The sequence below is a fragment of the Pygocentrus nattereri genome, chromosome 1 (genome assembly GCF_015220715.1).
Source record: "Pygocentrus nattereri isolate fPygNat1 chromosome 1, fPygNat1.pri, whole genome shotgun sequence".
NCBI lineage: Eukaryota > Metazoa > Chordata > Actinopteri > Characiformes > Serrasalmidae > Pygocentrus > Pygocentrus nattereri.
In genome coordinates this window covers 19,285,513-19,305,347 of record NC_051211.1, presented here as the reverse complement: position 1 = coordinate 19,305,347, position 19,835 = coordinate 19,285,513, and the positions used below count along the sequence as shown (strand labels likewise).

Here is a 19,835-nt window from a genome sequence, read left to right as displayed (position 1 = left end):
CAACTTTTATTTTTATTATTTTTGTCCATTTTTATCTTTTTTTCACTGTTATTTTTAAATTTAATTTTAATTTAAAATGATTACATATAGATATTATTTTCTTTGTCATGTCAATCCCTGTTTTTGTAAATGCTCAGCTACATTGAAAATGAGGGTTGCCCTTCCGAGTCAAAATAAAGGTTGACTGATTGATTGATTGATTGATTGATTGATTGATTGATTGATTGATTGATTGATTGATTGAACACAAGCGACAATATGCACACTTGTGAAAAAGCCCGTCACTACATCGCCGCCTTGTGAAAAAGCCCGTCACTACATCGCCGCCTTGTGGAAATGGGAAATATTTGATCATTACTGCGCCCCTTGTGGAAAAAGCCCTTTATTACACCGCTATTTCCTGCACTAAGCCAGGAAGACTTCGGGCTGAAATGGCCGAATAACAATTCAAATGGCTTTAACAGACGCGTTTTAAATCCTAGTCAATTCTTCGCCGTCTGTTTTTTTCTAGTATGATTTCTTCTTCTTTCTTATCGTGCATTCTCCAATGTGCTTGCTGCCTCAAACCTTGATGCGCTGCGTTGTTTTTCTTGCACCGAAATCTAACGGGGTTTTATCTGGCTGCACTAAGCTGCTGCTGATATGCCATAGGTAACAACTCCCAAGGTAAAGTAGCACTGCTCTTTTAATTCATACGGTAAATAAAACGAAAAGAGTAATGCACGTATGTTATATGAATAAGCGTCAATGTGCTGCCACAGTCAGAGTAACGTTAGTCGTTATTGCCGAGTTATTAAGCTCAGTTTGGCGTCTGAAGCTCGAAGCTAAAGTGGAGCTGAAGTTTTGTTTTGGTTTTGATGTCGAGTGTTTTTTAGCATTCATCATGAGCCCCACGCATGGCCAGGGCAACTTGTGTTAATGCTAACCTACTTACCAAGCACGATTCACCCGACTTGAACAACCGGACAAATATAGATAAATTCGAGACTTTGGCTGTGCAATAGCAAATCCAGTAAAACGGACTAGCTAATTAGCTTACGATAAACACTGCTAATGATAAGCAAGCTATGCTAAGCTAACGGCCCAGCGCGTGTTATCGACATTTTCCCCAAACATTCAGTTAAAAAAAGCTTAAGAATAAGTCGTTTTGTCACCAGCTTGGGCGGTATGTTTACTGTATATTTAATAAACGCGTTGTAGCCGTTTAAACACTTTACATAATGACAGGCGAGAAGGCTAAGCTAAGCTAGTTAGCTAAGTGCGTCATCCCCTCATCAAAACAAAGCTCGCATTTTGGTTCACGGGCAGTGAAACCTGCCGTAGTTCGACTCTTGAATAGTTTGGCAAAAAAGTTGTCTATAATCGGCGCCACGTGCTTTTAGTTTAATGTATCGTGTGTTACCTGCCTATTTTTAGTCCGGCTAGCTTAGCAGCCTTTAGCTAGGCTAACTAGCACAACTGTACGACTACCTGGACGACAACTGCACTTCGACGAATTATTAACGGGGTTAACTTTAATGTGTGATAGTAGAAGTAGTGCTGACATCATGTGAAAGTTATTTCTTTTTAGTTCCGCGGGGAGAAAAATGACTTGTTAGCGGTTGTTTGCTCGTCGTTGTGTTTGTCGGAGCTTTCGTGTTCGTCGATATTACGATTTGATTTGGTGCACAAGATGTTGTTTTACATGCCGAAGGAGTCTGTGCCAAACGCGAACCAGCAAACTGATGGCTTAGGTTAGATGCATCTGGCAGTTTGCAGGCTCGCTTGCTGCAACGAAGCGGACTTCGTAGTCGAATTTTCCGTTCCACCTTAAATGGTGCAGCCGTTTCGTTAGTAACAGTAGTTACGTGCACTAGAATGCAACAGCAGTACCATTTAAGGTGGAGCGGAAAATTCGAATAAGAAGCTCGGCTGGCTAGGATTAACTTTCTGTCCACCCACTTGAGCGGCTTAAGCTTCACACTGTGTCCGAGTTAGTTGGGCAGCCAGGGCTTATTTGGATCTTATTTGGATGCGTCCTGAATTAGCCAATTTAAACCATTACCTACGATTCACTCTGTCGCGGGTTTCAGCGCAAGCTGAAATTCCTGCTTCGTGCCTTGCTGTTTTAATTCACCGTGTTTAGGTTTTTTTGTGTATTCTTTGAGCTCTTAAACACTGGTTCTTTAAAATCTGTGTCTTTCGTGAGTCTATTGTGAGAAACGTTTTTGTTATAGTTACTGTGAATACGTTATTAATGTCATTCATCTTGTTGATGTCATCTGTACACTTTTCTTCTAACATAAACTGATAGTTACTGTGTACAATTTCTGCTTTAGAGAGGAGTGCTGGGAAAGGGAACAGTGTTTCATGGAAGACCTCAAAAGTACAAGAGAAGAACAAAGTCGTCAGGAGGTTTCTCACACGGTGTGTAATGTGATGTGATTTTACAGAATAAATTGAAATAAATTCATTGATCACCTCACTGTTTACTGATCGTTTCAAGTTATGAACGGAGCTGCATTTGAATTAAATATTGAAATGATGTTCAGACCATGTTTTGTTTTTGTTATAGGACACTGAACAGACATTTAAAGGTAAGTAGCTGCAGAGCTGTGACTGATTCTCTTCAGCTACGGGATGTTTGTATTGTTTGTGGAATTTGTAATGGTGCATATTTATTATTCTGTATTTCAAACGTGCCTAGAAACCCCTTCATAATTAACTTGGCTGCTTTAAGGTGTACTCAGTACTGAACAGGTTTTCAGTGTCACACACAGCTTGTATAATCTCAATAAAATGAGACGCTGTGGAGTAGCCCTCTAGCATTGGGCTGTGCAGCAGTGGAAGGGGGAAATAGCAAATGGGCAACAAACTCCCTGTTATCCCTGTAAATGCCCAGAGCCCACTGGGTGACCCGAAGGTGTTTTTGTTTGTTTTTTTACATATGTCTATAATTTAAGAATATAGCTTAGTCCCTGTAGGTAATGAATAATAAGCCTTAGTATTTAATAAGCATGGTATTATAAGGGGTTGACACGCTTAATTTCAGAAGAAACATCGAATGAGCATGTGTCTGCAAACCTTTGGTCATGTAGTGAATGTGTATGTACTGCTCACTGTCTTTCAAACTGTACAGCTCAAATTTTCCTGCAGTAATTACCTGCATTTTTTATCTTCTTCTCAGAACTGACCTCTCCTCCACTGCCCCAGTCCCCTACCCCCCTCAACTGTTTATCTCAACGCTCCAGTTCCTCTTCAGTCTCGGCCCCCTGTCCTGGTCCTGGGGGTCCTGCAGCACCCCTTGTGGGTGGGAACAATGCAAAGCGGAACACTGTGGCCAACGGACAGCCCCCCTCCGGAGCATCTGCGCGGTTCATGCCACGTGAAGTCCCCCCTCGCTTCCGTAACCAGCAGGAGCCCAAGGTTTTGCTGAAGAGGGGTCAGCCACTAGTGGGTGGGGTCACAGGGGATGCTTCATCACCCCTCCAGACGGGGGAGCTATTAAATGCAAATACAGTGCACTGCTCAGGTGGGCCGGTAAATTAGCACATACAGTTAGTAATAGTGGACAGCACCCAGCTTCATTTGTTCTAAAATCAGTTTTTTCAACTGTTTATTCATGCTTAGATATGTTATCAGCATTTCGCTAATGTGTAATGCTAACTCATTTACAAGCTGCCATAATAGCATAACACTCTCATAACATTTTATTAACATCAATAAAAGTGTTTATCTGAAAAAAAATGGATGAGAAGAAGGGTGAGATGAGGTCACGTGTTGCTGGTAATCTGAGTATGCATTTAAGGTCAAGAGGTAGCTGTGGTAATTTAATGTTGATGCAATGGATATTATCTGGTAGTCTATTTTGACTTATGTTGACTTCCTTGAAAGTCTCCCTGGTTAATGTGCAATATTATGATCAACAGCAGACGTTTTATGTGAACCATCATTTTGAGTGAGCTATTGTTATCTGGGTAAAACCATGACATTGTTTATGTTCCCCACCAGATCCTGACGTAGATCCTGCTTCTCCTCTCTCGTCTCTGTCCTCTGCCACTTCGACTTATGCAAATTCCACATGGGGGCCGGGCTCAGGAGCCCTGCCCCTCTCTCAGGGAATGGATAAGGCTGTAGTAGTGGACGGCTCTGATTTGGAGGCGTGGCCCAAGATTGCAGAAGGCAGAAGACAAGAAGAGCCTTTAGCCCAGAGCAGCAGTGCCTCGTGGGGTGTCGGTCAGGGCATGCAAGACAGCAAACTGGGGCTTAGTGAGTTGGGTGGGTCTCTTACCCCTGGTGAATATGCAACAGGCAGCAGGATGTGGGGGCCATCTTCTGAGGCTGATGCAGTAGATCGGTCCTGTAGTTCTGAAGTGCTGTCCCCTGCTGGAGTGGAGGAGGAACCACAAGGTTCCAGCAGTGATTTGAGTCTGGGATGCAGCCCTGCAGACTGGCCTGACAGCAGAGATGTTGTGACAGCTGACTCAAAGTCAGTACATACTGCCTCCCACCCTTCCTTAAGTCCAGGCAGTGTGCAGCAGCAAACCCAGGCCCAGGACAGAGTTGGATGTGGAGACGACAGGCTGGAACCAGAGGGAGGACCAAAACAAGCAAATGTTGCTGAAGATTCTGAGGATGTGGACTGCATAGGGACAAATGAGGGGTTGCAGCTTCCTGCCTCCAAGGAATTAAAGTGTGCATCTGGAGAGAGCCGGGAGGGTTGGGGAAGTGGTGGTAATGATGGAAGCGTCTGTGTGGAATCTCAGGGAGCATGGAGTGACGAGGCAGGTGAACTAAACAAGCAGGCAGCTACAGCTTGGCCAGCAGGAGGCACCAGCGGGAATGCGAAAGAAAGCTTTGCAGGTAGTTTACAAGACTCTCAAATGCTTGCAACCAACACAATGGCATTGGATAATCAGAAAGGAGGGGTGGACGAATGGGAGGGTTCTGAGTGCGATTCTGCTGGTCATGAAAGCAGCGAGGATGCACAGAAGCAGTACAACTCAAACCTCTCCAGAGCTCGAGCCACCCACACTGAAGTGGCCTTACAGAGCATGCTTAATCGGAGTGATCTGGATCCCAGAGTGCTTTGCAACAGCGGCTGGGGACAAACCCAGATCAAGCAGAGCGTAGCCTGGGATCTGAAACCAGACAGTGGGTCAGGCTGGACTGAGCCTGCTAATGCTAACGCTAACGCAAACAGCTCTAACCTGCTTCAGAGGTCTGGGGCCTCAGAGGGTAATCAGGTGAGGGGGGGCAAAAGCCAGGGATGGGGAGGTGAAGGATGTGGATGGGGAGAACCAAGAGAGGAAAGACGGGTTGAAAAAGACGGAGAGTGGCATAGTCGTCCAGAAAAGGGTACTTTACCCAGTGGATGGGGCGAAGCTGTAGAAGACGAACGAGTGGGGAGGTGGGGTGATAACAGGAGGGAAAGAAGGGGCTGGGAGCAGGGCAGTGGAAGTGGAGGAGATTGGGGACAGGGGGACAATGAGTGGGGTGTGGAGAGGGGGGTTAAGCAATGCAGTCAGGATGAGGGGTCATGGGGCAGTTCTGAGGAAGAGAGGCGGAGAGGGTGGGGAGTGAAGGAAGTGGATGCTGGAATTAGACAAAATCAAGCCTGGGGGGGGGCACACATACCAAACAACCAAACGGCACTGAAAGGCCCAAATCAGCAGCAGCCGCAACAATCTCAGTCCCAGACTACACAATCGAGAGGCCAGCAGGACTCCAGGGCTCGACCCACAGGGCCTCAGGTGAGGGCGGCCAATACTTTAAAAATATGACATCACAATACTTAAATACTTATGTACATGGTACATACTGTGGAAGTTGATAAGTGTCAGAATAGGCTCATGTACAGCTAGCTACTTGTTACGTTGTATATGCATCACTTTAAAGGCTCTCTAAAACGAGTTTAATTCTCTAATTCTATTTACATGTGTGTATTCGGCGTTTCAGATGTACTGAAGATGCCCATGACTACACAGGATGGCACATTGTGATGTAGGTTATGTTAACAAAAGCATGCCCTATTATCCCCAGCCTCAGACCCAGAACCAAAGCCCAGGATGGACGTCCGGCCCCATCCCTCAAGTGTCTGCTGCAGTGGAGTCCAGCGGCTGGGAGGAGCCCTCGCCCCAGTCTATCAGCAGGAAGATGGAAATAGATGATGGCACGGCAGCCTGGGGCGACCCATCCCACTATGACAGCAAGAGTGTCAACATGTGGGACAAGAGCGGCACCCCACAGCAGAGGGGTCAGCCCACCAGACCAGCTACCACCACACCAGCCAGCAGAGACAAAAACACTGGTAATGAATGAGCCACACAGTTTATTCTAAACTAATTCTAAAATAGCTAACTTAAGAGTGTACACATTGAAGGTACACGCTAGGTGCTATTTTCATGTCTGCCAGTACAAATGCTGATACTGATACAACGTATTCTTTAATTAAAAGGGAATATTTTCAGGTGAAATTAAAGACAGAATTAAAGTAAACATTGATGCCAATATTATATCTATTAATGATGTTCATAAATAAATTACTTAAGAATTCTTTGCATTGTATTACCCCTGCAGCGTGGGATTGTGGCGGTCCTCCAGAACCAGCTGTAGACAACGGCACAGCAGGCTGGGGGAAGACATTTGAGGCCCCGTCAGGCTGGAGGGATTCAGAGGATTCTGGCAAAGGGGCAGGGTGGGCCAGCTCCCATACTAATCCAGTCAAGCCTGGTAAGATTTCCCACATATCTCCTGGAGCATAGTCCCAGTACCAATCATATACACTTGATCCAGCTATTCCCTAGGAATGTGTAGGTCTGCATTTATCTGAATCTAAATTCTGAATTTAAAATAATAATAATAATAATAACAACAACACCAACAACATTAATAGTCATAGGTTTACTCACAAGATGTTTTCATGCAAAACATAACCTGTGTTGTGGATTGTCTGAGTATCCATGACTGCTATAGTGTATTCGTCCTCTCTCCAGGTCCAAAGTCTGTGCAAGATGGCTGGGGTGATGAAGGTTCAAATAGCTCACGCCATAGCAGCTGGGAGGAGGATGACGGTGGTCCTGGCATGTGGGGCAGCAGAGGGTCCCAGGGCAGTTCCTCCTTTACTACTGGAGGCTGGGGCCAAGGCCAGGGGGCTAAGAGAACTGGTGGGAAGGTACATATGAGTTTCAGCTTAACTCTCACATTGTGCCACTAGTTGCAGTGTCTTTATTTTGCTCTTTTTATTTACAACAGTTTTGCATAATGTGTAAGTTAAATGTACAGGTTTTTTTCAAACATTGTAGATCAGGTGGGATATAGTTGTGCCAACGTGCAAGTATTTTATTTAGGAGTAGAGTGATACTGTACGTAATGCACACCATAATTTCAGTATATATGCATAATGGGACATGCACATCTTTTTCTCAGGGTCCTCTGAAAGGGAATAGCGGGGATTCCTGGACAGGCCCAATGACTAGGCAGTTTTCGAACATGGGGATTGCGGTAAGTTGGAAGCTAATCATGAGGTGTGATGCTAATGTGGTGTCTGAGCTAATTTTTTGTATGTTTTGACTCAGGATGATGAGGCTGTCAGTGCACCAGACAGGCCCAGAAGAGGGATGAATGACTATAATGGCGAGATGAGGAAGGGACGAGGAGCGGGGTTTCGCTCACAGAGCTCCAAAGACATGGGACCTGGGGAGGCAGGGCCCTATTTTGATAAGGTACTGATAAAGTTGTAGTTCTCATTGTGAGTGCGTGTATATGCACTCAATAATCTGATCATAATCTGATTTCTGCAGTTATCCGATTATTCAAATGGTCATGTAAACACCATACACCATACAAATCTGATTAAGAAATCCAATAAAGAGAGCTGGATTTTAGCTCATTAATCAGATTTCTCAGTGCATGTAAAGTCGTACTTTGATTTCTGTCACCTATTTCTGTCAGTTTCTCAGTCTGTGTATGCGCGAGAATAGACGATGAATCTCGCCAGATGGCAGCAAAGCACTTTTGGAGCGGCGCTGAAAGCAAACACAAAATAAAGGATTTAAATATTCTTCATCTTCTACATGATATATGTTCATATGGTGGTGTGATGTTTTAAAAAATAAAAAAAACAACAGTGGCATGAAATTTACATTTTACATTACGTTTACTTAGTGTCGTCTTCTGTAAATTTATTGGCTGGTTGCAAAGCAGAAATCTGATTACGCCCTGACTCATGTAGACCCAGAGTTTCCTATCATCTGATTACTCAAGTGTATGCAAACTTGTTGATCGCATTACTGACATAATCTGGTTTTCTGCAGTTATTATATTATTAAGTGCATGTAAATGCACTCTTTGTTAGATAGTCATAATTAATTTGTCTTAGTTCATTACCTTTGTCTGAGCTGGGTCACCTCACACTTGGCAGCAGTCTTTGTTAGCTGTGCAAGCTTAATAGCATGCATATTTTAGAACAGGGCTGTCCTAAGTGTGACCCACAGGCCAACCTCAAGTTTGATTTAGCCCACCAGAAAGTTACCCTAACCCCTCCCCCCTCACCTAATGAGAGAATAACAGGTTTTTATACAATGTAATGTTATAAATTCTATTTAGATTTTCTAGAACATAAGTGTACTTTTCTTGAAGTATTTTAGAGACAAAGTAAGGAGTGTTGTAGGTTTAACACTTAGGCTGATTAAATACAGTAGGCGGATTTAAATACAACTAAGCTCGCATTACTGTAATTCTTACTTAAGTTGTTGAGCAAGAACAACATTTATAAGGACTTACTTCAAGTGAGGTATGTCTGAGCTGTGCAGTATACATGGATGTAAAATAGATATCGAGATGGCAAGGTAGCTATCTTGCTAAATTTAGGTTTTGGCTTATTTTCTGCTTTTATCTGAAGAGCCATTTTATTCGTTATTTATATTTACCCATTCTGTTCAGTGTAAGATGATGATATGTATGGAAATAGCATGTTGCCCTGTTTTACAGATGGGAGGTCACGGTGTGTTTGGTGCTGGTGGTGGGATTGCTCAGTTAAGAGGAATGCAGCCTGGTGTTCACCCCATGAACCCCTCTCCTGGTATTCGAGCACAAGTGCCTCATCAGTTCCTGCCACCTCAGGTGACTTCATGCTGACTCCTATGTGCCATTTAATGAGAACAATGTATCCTGACAGTCTTTTTCTCTGGCTATTCTCTGCTATTGTCTTATGCAGGATTATGTAAGGATTTTTTTGCATTTAAACTTGTAATTCAGCTCCTAAATATTATGCACAGTATAGCTAAAATGGTCAAAAGTGGCACTCTTGGTTTTCAGATGAAAGACAAAAAAGCACAAGATTAAGTAGGTCTACTATAAATTGTTAAAATCGAACTGTTAACAACTGTTCTGAATGATAATGAAAATGAGAAATAGCGATTAAAAACACATCTCCAGTTAGTCAGACAGAAGTCCGATAACTGAATGGGACAGAATATGTAAACCTGCTTGTTATGCAGCAACCAATGAGAAGTTGTTATTGAAGTCGTCTGCAGTTTGTTTTGCACAGTAGTGTCTGTCCACACTGCTGTTAAGCATTTTGTTTCGTCCAGTTCTCAACCATGCGCCTTCTTCACGATTATCTTCCTTGTAGACATGGATCGCATGTCCCGTGACATACTGCATGGGGAGGAGTTTTGATTGTACTGGGAGAGGTTTTGGTTGTTAAATGTGGCATGGAGAAGACAGATGCAAGTGGTTTGAGCGATCATAGTTGTATTTGTTTTAAATGCATAAATGGGATCTCAACAGTTTGAGTTGCAGCAGATCAACAGTCAAACACTTAAACACAGTCCATTTATGTTCAGTCAAGTCTTTAGCTTACATGTTTTAAGTATTAACTGATTAATCACAAATAATTTTAGTAGAAATACTTTTGGTAATAAACTTTTTTACCTCTCATTTTGGAAGTTGTTACTGCAGACACATTCATCTGTTAGATCTTTCTGGAGTCCATAGTGTTCTAATAGCTGCTCATGCTGGAGAAACTTTAGATTGCTAGGCAGGGGTCCACATGTGGTACATGTTAGAAACAAGGTGATTTCAGTCATTACAACAGAGATGCTCTGGAATTTAGGTATGGATGCTTTTGGGAAAACATTGTCATATATTTTCATAATTTTACAATATTTAACCATAATATTTAGCAAGCTGTTTAAAATTAAATCAGTTCTCTGTCACTTCTGTTTCTCAGTACTGCAACTTCTGCTTTGAGGCTTTGTTAGCATTTGTTACAATAATTCACAAGCATAAGTGAAATAGAAAATTACTTGTATAAAATAATTATTTCTTTCAGATTTCATGCTTTGGATGAGTATGTTCTGAATTCCAGTTTGTCAGAACATTTAATTTCAGTGCATCACTAATACAAACAATTTCAGTATTTTCCCTTAAGCATCAATAACCTATGTCTGTCTGACTACTGATAGACCACAGTTTATCGCACATAAAGTAGCACATTCACTAGCAGTGCAGAATGAAAATGTTCTGTGGTTGTTTGTGTGTAGGTTTCAGGATCCATGCTGAAGCCGATTGCACCCCCCAGTGGAGGCATGTTCCCTCCACAGCTCTCCCCTCAGCACATAGCCATGCTCAGTGGCATTCACCCACAGATGCAGCAGTTTCAGCTGGTAAATATAGTTACAGCAAATACTCAATAAACATATCTTTTATATCAGGTTCACTAAACATCGCTTTGTTTTCCCTTTGTCTCTTTCAGGCATGTCAGCTGCTCTTGCAGCAGCAACAGCAGCAGCAGCAGCAGCAGCAGCAGCAACATTTCCTGTCTCAAAGGAAGTTCCCTCCTCCTCTGCGCCAACAACATGACCCACAGCAGGTATGCCATCCTTATTATCCACCTGGCTATTTTGAACCCAGTATGTTTAGCCATGTCAGGTAAAGGCCACTGCACACCGGATGCACTGTGCTGCATCGTAACGGCTTCCAGAAATCTGAAACCGTTGTTTTTAATGAAGGTACACACACTAGCATTGATGCATGGTTCAGTGACTCTGACCTCTGTCTAGTTCTACACCAGTGCCTCTTGGGCTTAAACTCAAAACAAGTTATTGTGAAGTCTTTTAAAATAAAGAAACACTAATTGTCTGTCACCTCAGTTAAAATGACTACCCTAGTGTTTTTCACATCATTACTGAAGAGTGAGTAGGCTGATACCATTTTACTTTGTTAAACTTGTAGGTGTAGAGTGTAAAAGTTAACTTTTTATGTTTATCAAGACTCTGACCACAACACATTTTATATAGCATAGCTGCACATTGTATTGTATCTGCTAGGCAGCGTGGTGCATCTTTGTGACTTCACTTAATTTTTTTTTTTTACCTTGGATTGAAAGGAGAAATTAAACTTTCAGTGGTTTAGTAGTGCTAAATAAAGGTGATGGTATTATGATACAAAATTATTAATTGCTATATATTTACTATATATTATTATATAACTATTGTATGTTTTGATCAGTGGTTTAATGTGGAAACATGGAGTCTCAGTCACTCTTCATCAGTTCAAGTCACATTGATTTATAACTGCTGGACAGTTTAGTGAACATTTGATATTTTAAGTTTTGACTTGACCATCGTTTGTTGTCTTACTAATGAGATTTGTAAAAAGAAAATGCAAACAAAACCAAAATTCAGCAGGGTTTTCAAAACGCAATATCAACCGATGAGGTTCTTATTGTCTCTCTCTCTCTCTCTCTCTCTCTCTCTTTCTCTTTCTCTTTCTTACTTTCTGTAGCTGGCCCGAATCATGGCTATCCTTCAGCAGCAGAGACAGCAGCAGGGTGTAGGGGGTGCTAAACTCTCCCCTTCCCACCTCGGAGGTACTGCGCCCAAACAGCCTGATGGGCCCCTTCTCCACCCGCCAATGGGAGGGTCTTTGGCTGATCTGCACCCTAAAACCCCCACTGCCTTCACCGGTCAGTCACTGTGTAATCATTAATGAAAGATACAGTAAGGATGGATAATGTAATCTTAGATTGTTGTAACAACTCCTTAGTCATTGTCACCTCTTGTTGGAAACCATGGTTAATGGCTCATTTCTGTGATAGCAACTCGGATAACTCATTAAAAAGAACAATGGCTTTCACCTCATCCAGTCAGAAAATTAGTAAATTGCAAAATAACGTATAGTTCAGCAAAAAGCATTTTCTGGAGGCTGTATCTTGGTCTTCATCCACCAGCAGGGTTGTAGCTGCAGCAACAGTGACAAGATAAGCCATATCAAAGCATAATCAGACTCCCTACCAAAGTGCTGGCAGGGTGTTCTTAATGGCATAATCGAATACAGTAAATAGACTATATTAGAGAGTGTGGCACACAAGAAAATATGTATGTTGTCATTAGCGTTATTATGTTGTATGTGCAAAATTATAAGCCTCCCTTTGTCTCAGCAGGCTTTGGCTCAGGGGTGGAGCTGGAGTCAGTGATGGGTGGGTCTATAGGTGGTCTGAAAGAAGCAGGTGGTGCACAGTCACGCTTTAAATGGATGATGGAGGCTGGACACCCCCTAGCCCCTTCCCCCCCAGATCCCATGCTGCACAAGAACGGTAAAGTCTTTACTGACAAGTCTTCTCTCACAGTCTTACTTATTTATTCGCACCACACACAGATCACTTAATAGTAGTAAATCACATGTGATGATAATCTGGATGGTGCTTTGTCACTCATCTGATGAGCTTTATCAGTGCACTTTTGATTTAAGCCTACTACTGCTTCACAGTTTAAATCCCTGGACCTTGAAAATGTTTCAAGCGTTCTTCACTAAATGCAATGATTATACGTAGAGCAGCGAACACTCAGTTGCTTAAATGCATAAATGTTTTCTTGCATGTGAAAATAGCTCTTGTCTGTGATGGAAAAACTGTTGTATGTGGGTCTATAAAGAATCTTTTAAAAATGGTTTTATATAGCACCAAAAAGGGTTAATGTGAAAAACGGAATCGTTTTATGGATTGTGCCCATTGTGTTGTTCATGGAATAATCTTTGACTGTTATATGACCTGAAATCCACAGCCAACTGTTAACAAACCAAAATTGTGTGTGCAGGTCTCATGCCTGGACCCATGAAGCTGCGGGGCGACTCCCCATATTCTCCGTATGATCTGTTGGGGACGGAGAATCTGGGTATGGCTCAAGGTCTGACTGACAGCTGGCACAGAACGCCTGGGGGCAAACTGGGCACTACACCTGGCACCCCCACCTGGCCACCAGGTAATACCCATATACCTTACCACGAACACATACTCAGATGATGTAACGAAGCAGAGAGTGTGGCAGGATGCAAGTGCAAGTAGGTTTTAAAGTGATCAGATTCAGTTAGTCCAAGAATTAATTGATTTAGTTCAGGAGTGCAGAGATGTTCATATTAAAAGTAGCAAAAACTATCGAATGAAGGAAACCAAACAATTGAAACAATGTAGATCTAAGCACTGAAACTAAAATGCTATGAAAAAGGTATTGGGCAAAAAAATTCAAGCAAGATGTGCAAACCACAGACAGACCATAACATAAAACGGTGCAGGACAAAGACACAGCAAACATGGGGGTATAAATGCTTATAAATACAGACAATAAGTACCTGAGAAGGATGACGGAGGGGGGAGATCCACAGACTAGACACAGATGAGACCGATAACAAGTAGGCAAGACAAGAGGAGACAGAAACCAAAACAACAAGAGCACATGGCTAGGTGACAGTAAAAGACCAGGGCACAAACAGGAAAGGGAATACACAGACAGGGAAAACTGTGACATATAGCAGGATCATTTTAGTTACAATACAGAATAAAGTTTTATTACTAATTCTTTTGGAATGGGGGAAAAATAAATGCTGAACTGATTGAGTTCTTTGCATTATTAAACGAAAATATTGCACATCTAAAGACCTTTCTGGGTGGTTCCCACATTTAATATCTGGTAGTATTTCAGGTATTTTGGGCACACTGGGGATATTTAAGATGTTTTGAATTTGTAGTTTCCATATTAACCTGGTCTGTGTGTGGGTCCTAACTTCAGTGTGTCACTTTCTTACCTAAATCATATTCTATGTTCATGTTAGTTACTGAAAAATAGGTCTTCAGATAAGTAACTAATAGCCACCTATGGCTAGGACTCCAAGACAGCATAATTGGCCTCATTCTCTCTGGATGGGTAGGATGGCTCTTCCACTCCACTCATCACTTGGCATATAAGCCAGTGCACGGTCTTATCAGAATTGGCAGGAGTCGTTCTCCACCTAGCATAATGAGCTGCGCAAGGACATTACATTCCAGCAGTTCAGCAAGTGGTGCTTTACATGTCTTGGAAGAAGCATGTGCTAGCCTTCGCCCTCCCAGCTTGGTAGCATTGTGTGACTGGAGGAGACCTAGCTAACAAGTGGAATCGGATACAGCCAAATTGAAGGAATACTGGGTAAAAATCTCCCCCCCTAAAAAAAGATCAATAACTGAACAAGTGTAAGGTTCAAGGACGTATTACTGTAGTTCTGAGTGTTTTGTTTGCATTTGTGGGTGTGACAGAGTTCCAGCCAGGTGTGCCTTGGAAGGGCGTTCAGAGCCCCGACCCTGACCCTGACCCTGACCCATACATGACCCCCAGCGGCATGCTGGCATCACCCGCTCTCAGTGATACTGACCACCAGCTACTGCAAGACAACACAGGTACATACGCACATTCTTGCGGGGCCAGATGTGATCTCGTATCAAGAATGGGGCATTTGGGCAATTTAAGGCATTTGGTACAGAAACTAACAGACCTCCAACCAACCCCCCTTTTGTTTGTTTATTTATTTATTTATTTATTTATTTTTATTATTTAGAGTCAAACCCCACCCTGAACACCTTACTGCCTTCACCTGGTGCCTGGCCCTACAGTGCCTCGGAGAACCCCCTTACCACACACAACTCGGGTAACTATTTACAACACTCTCTTTCCGTGCCACACATAAAACAATAATTTTGTTATTAACAGGTTACAGTATACTAACTATGGTTATTACATTACGTTAAGTTAAAATTTCCTAATTACAGTTAAGTTACTAATTTAATACATTCTAATAACCAGAGGTGTCACTGTAGCTCTTCCAGGAATATTTATAGAACATGAATTACTTTATTTCCTTTTCCACTGCCAGAATTGAAAAATGATTCTTGTTCTGACTTTTGTAGCTAAATTCTCGGAGTTCAAGTCCAGCTGGCCCCCTGAGCCAACTGGACACAGCAAGTCATGGAGGACCAATCGAAACAGCTCCCACCTGCCACGCCCCCCTCCAGGTCTGACCAATCAGAAGCAGCCGTCCTCGTCCCCATGGTCAGGGACAGGGCCTCGAATGCCAAGAGGGTGGGGCACAGGGGCGCGGAGCCAGGACTCACCTTTTGGTACAGGCAGACTTTTTTTCCCAGATTGTTTTTACATCCTTAGTGCTTTAGTATGTCTTTTGTATTTTGCATGAGCATGTTGCCTGGTACATCCCCGAACTGTCTTGCTTATGACATTTAAAGTTTATTAAATGGTTTTGTTCTGGTATAGCTTACTGATCTGTTTAAACAAGGTAGCCTGTCCAGAGCACTAAACTCTTACTGCAAATTACTTATACATCTCCTAAATTCTATAGTAGCATCAAAGATTGGGAATATTGGGAATGCAAGCTTGATAGTTTTTTTTTGAGTATAGATTTGAAAAAAGAATAATAATAATAATAATAATAAAGCCTCATTTGTAGTTTGTATAGGCTCCTGTCTTTAGTTGTGCAGTTGTTCAGTGTTTTACTTCAATTCCTGATTAAAGCACTTTTAGCGTTTAATTCAGATTTTACATGAAAGCTACTATATAAATAATATTTGTTGTTGTTATTATTAATCTCAGCTAATGAGAGATGGCATTCAATAAACAGCGCTATACAGTAGAATAGGAGTCCATGGACAACCTCAATACACAGTCTAATGCATGAGAATAGATTATCCATAACCAACCTCAATAAATAACGTGTAAAAATGTCCTCAAGTTTGTTTTGTCTTTTTGCCTGTCTTTTTTTTTTTTTCTGTCCTCTTTAATCTTTCAGAAACTGCATGGAGTGGTGGTTCATCTGCAGGAAGCTCCTGGCTACTACTGAGCAACCTCACCCCCCAGGTATGAAGGACACATTATTTGTCAAAAGCAATACTTGCATCTGTCAATTTGTTTGGTTGTTTGACTTTTAACAGAAGACTTATTTTGTGTCAGTGAAACTCCTATGGTTAACTAATTATGAAGGGGACAGATTCATCCCCAGCTTGTTAGTTGTGTTTGGCAATTAAATGGGATTAGTAGTGCAAAACAAATTAAAAAGCTTAACTATTTGGAAAGGCTTTTGATGGCATGTACAGTATACCATTGTCTGATCCAGCCCCCTAGCCACCTCTAATAAATCATAGTGTTTTTTCAGTGTTCAACTTAATGTTTTGATGTACAATTGCAACACAGGGGAGCGTTTGGAAGGATTAATGGTTGTATGTTCTTTATTATATAATCCTGAACTTCCTTAAAGGAGCCGTGCGTAAGATTTAGGGGGATCTACTAGCAGAAATAGAATATAGTATTCAAAACTGTTTTGATTAATGTCTAATCACCTGTAAGGAGGAAATATTTTACTTTCCTTAGCTTAATTATTTAATTAGCCCTTCATATGTACATAGGAGCAGGTTCTCTTCCAGCGTAGCGTAGCGTGCTGGCATGTTTCTGCAGTAGACTAGAAGGGACAAACCAAACACTGGGAGTACCTTTCACATATTTCTGTTGATACGGCTGCAGATGCTGGCTAACCATTTGGTGTTGTGAGAAGTTTGAAAACACAAATTTTCAGAAATGAAGGCTCATGCTTATTATTTTGCCCAAAAAAGCAAAGGAGGGTGACATAAGCGAAAACATGAAAAAACAAAACGAATTAGGACAGGCAACAGCAGAACACCTGACTGCCACTGCAGGCTTGGAAAAGCTGTGGTGAGGGAGGGATATTCAGTTGGTTGCAGTCTGCAACCTCACTGTTATAAGCCATTAAATGTTACACACTGCTCCTTTTGTCTGAAAGTTCTCCCTAGTACTCATGTGTTTTTGTGGTGTGTTGTGTGTGCTGTTTATAGATTGATGGCTCCACTCTGAGGACAATTTGTCTTCAGCACGGTCCATTGATGACCTTTCACCTTGGCCTGACTCAGGGCAGTGCTCTGATTCGCTACTGCAGCCCACACGAGGCAGCCAAGGCCCAGACTGCACTGCACATGTAAGCCTGCTTAAACTTTACACCTGCTACTGTCCACTTCTATATATTTTATATGTTTATAAAATATAAAGGTCATCGGGTGTTCGTGTCTCAGGTTTGCACTGACCTAAGAGTCTAATGTAAATAACTAATAAACTAACTAATAAAAGCGTAAACCACACCAACATGCATTGTGCAGACTGCATGCAGACCGTCACACTTGATTACAGTTAAGTAATCTCAAGTATACTTGGTCACTTTGTTTCTTACACTGTGTGACTATTATTTATAATAATAAAAGTAATTAATAGCAGGGCATGTTTAAAGCAGGGCTTCACTAAGGATTTTTAGCCTGATTTAACCCTTCTGACCAATTTTCACAATCTGAAGCAGTTTTCCAGTTCAGTAGCTTAATCTGAGCCATTAAAAATTCAAGTGATCTGATGCTATGAGGTGGTTATTGGGTCAGTCTGTGTTCTGATCTGCCACTGAAATGACCTGAGGCCTTCTGTTATTTTCTTTTTTTTTTTAAATCAGTTAGGATTTTATACATAATGTAGTATAGGGCCAGCTTAACATTTTTCTTTTTTTTTTCCTAATCAAGGCAGGGGGTTACCTCTATCATTTTAATTCATTTCCTACAACTGCTACTTGACAGCAGTTTAACCACTAGCCCTGGCTGAACTCACTGACACTGAGTTCTAAGTAGAAGAAGAGAGACAGAATAAATATTTCCATGTGCCCACTGTGCAGTTTTTTTTATCTTAAAATATAGTCTCATAAGTTACCTTTTATCACTTTACCATCACATACATATTTCCAAATAAAAATGATAAATGTGAAGTACCTTTTTTTTATTTATTATTATGTGTAGTTAATCGCAGTTGTTTGCATCTGGGGCAATAATCACATCTGGGGTAAGGAGGAGAACTTTGTAAATGAAATATTTTGCCAAACTGTCACTTTAAGTCTGTAGTACCTGACTGAATCTATCCCACTCTATAGGTGTGTCCTGGGGAACACCACTATCTTGGCTGAATTTGTGAGTGAGGAGGAAGTTGCGCGTTACTTTACACATTCCCAGAGCTCCGGGGTGGCAGGGTCACCTGAAGGTTCGTCTGCCTCTGAGCCGCCCGCACGAGAGGGAGAGAGAGAGAGGGAGCGGAGTGCAGTTGGAGGAGGAGCAGGAGGAGTAGTGGGGGATGCAGGTGGAGGCGAGGCTGCAGCGCCCTGGCAGGGCCTTGACGTTTCAGGCCCTTTGACGGGCAGCCCAGCCATGGAAGGACCTGGACTGGCCATCTTTAGCCAGTGGAGCAGCAGTGGGGCAGAGGGGCAGGGGGGCGGAGTCTGGGGTGGAGTAACCCCTGGTTATCATGGCAGCAGTCTTTGGGGTGCTCCTCAGATGGAGGACAGCCCATCAGGCCTGTTGCCAGGCGACCTGTTAGGAAGCGGGGCCGACACTCTGTGATTGATATGGAATGTTGAGAGTTGACCTTAAAACACTGGTACATGGACTCAACACACACACACACACACACACACACACACACACACACACACACACACACACACACACACACTAGACCATGGACACTTACAAACCTGAAGACACTTAACATGCACATTTAGGCAGACACACACACAGCACCATACACATTTAGAGCCAGACATTTTCAGATTAATACTGGATGTAGTCAAATACACTATTGTTCAAAAGTTTGGAATCACTGTACAATAGCTTAGAAGGAGTGTTTTCAATGATATAAAACTAATTTGGTTGCAGAAAAGAACATAATTATTCTAATATTTTACTCCTGTTCTCCTGAGGATTTAATGTCTGATAGTCTGATCAGATATTTGCTTTAAAAATAACCAGCATTGTTTAGATTTGACATATATTGGAAGAGTACAGTATTTAGGTGACCCCAGGTTACATAGCCAGATTGATGGCATTTTATTCATTTTATTCATATTCTGTAATGCGAATCCAGGTAGATGTAGTTCTGACTTCTACATTGTATAAATGTTTATGTAGGCAAATATATACATGAGAAGTATCCAATATCAGCCTAGGCCCATTGACATGGTGTGTTGCTAGTTTCAAGTAATTAGTAAGATGCTAGAATGTATAAAATATAAAGTGAAGAAATTTAAGATATTTCAGGGTGATGGACGGAGCTGTCAGAGAAGAGCCTGAAAGGACTCTATAGCATTAATAAATTAAGTTTTGATATTTGATACTGAAATCCCACCTCTGAAAAATACCACAAATACCTCTTGACGAATAGTTTGTATTATTTTTATTATCATTATAGTTGGAAATTCCGAGATCACCCTTCCTTTAATTAGTTCCCTGTCAAACCTGCCATTAAGTACAAGTTATTCATTTTTCACATCATTAGTAGAAAAAGCAGAAAAAAAGAAAATTACACTAAAACCTCAATAACAAAATATGACTTTTTTCAGTGTTTAGTGTGTCTGTCCATTGCATTTATTATAGCTTCCATTATTTTGGAGATTTTTTTTTTTTAAGAAATCAAAGCTATAATTTTCCACACGTCCAAAGT

General features: G+C 41.8%; 1 protein-coding gene across 1 annotated transcript; it reads left to right on the top strand.

Annotated features, from left to right (window-relative positions):
* Positions 1-394: 394 nt before the first annotated feature.
* Positions 395-18,736, top strand: LOC108438310 (trinucleotide repeat-containing gene 6B protein-like). Its single transcript, XM_017716040.2, has 22 exons — positions 395-666; positions 2,319-2,406; positions 2,555-2,576; positions 3,167-3,511; positions 3,991-5,732; positions 6,022-6,289; positions 6,559-6,711; positions 6,975-7,153; positions 7,408-7,482; positions 7,557-7,703; positions 8,971-9,102; positions 10,527-10,649; positions 10,739-10,855; positions 11,770-11,950; positions 12,425-12,580; positions 13,080-13,244; positions 14,552-14,692; positions 14,851-14,940; positions 15,200-15,409; positions 16,093-16,160; positions 17,150-17,289; positions 18,274-18,736. Exons 2-22 carry the CDS (start codon positions 2,350-2,352, stop codon positions 18,734-18,736), a joined length of 4,974 nt encoding a protein of 1,657 aa, XP_017571529.2. The 5' UTR covers positions 395-666; positions 2,319-2,349.
* The last annotated feature ends 1,099 nt before the right edge of the window (positions 18,737-19,835 follow it).

Excerpts from the sequence above, each read along its gene's own strand:
- LOC108438310 (XM_017716040.2), top strand. The coding sequence starts at position 2,350 with ATGGAAGACCTCAAAAGTACAAGAGAAGAACAAAGTCGTCAGGAGGTT. Across the intron at positions 6,712-6,974 it reads TACTAATCCAGTCAAGCCTG|GTCCAAAGTCTGTGCAAGAT; the intron begins GTAAGATTTCCC and ends TCCTCTCTCCAG. Across the intron at positions 16,161-17,149 it reads TGAGCAACCTCACCCCCCAG|ATTGATGGCTCCACTCTGAG; the intron begins GTATGAAGGACA and ends TGCTGTTTATAG.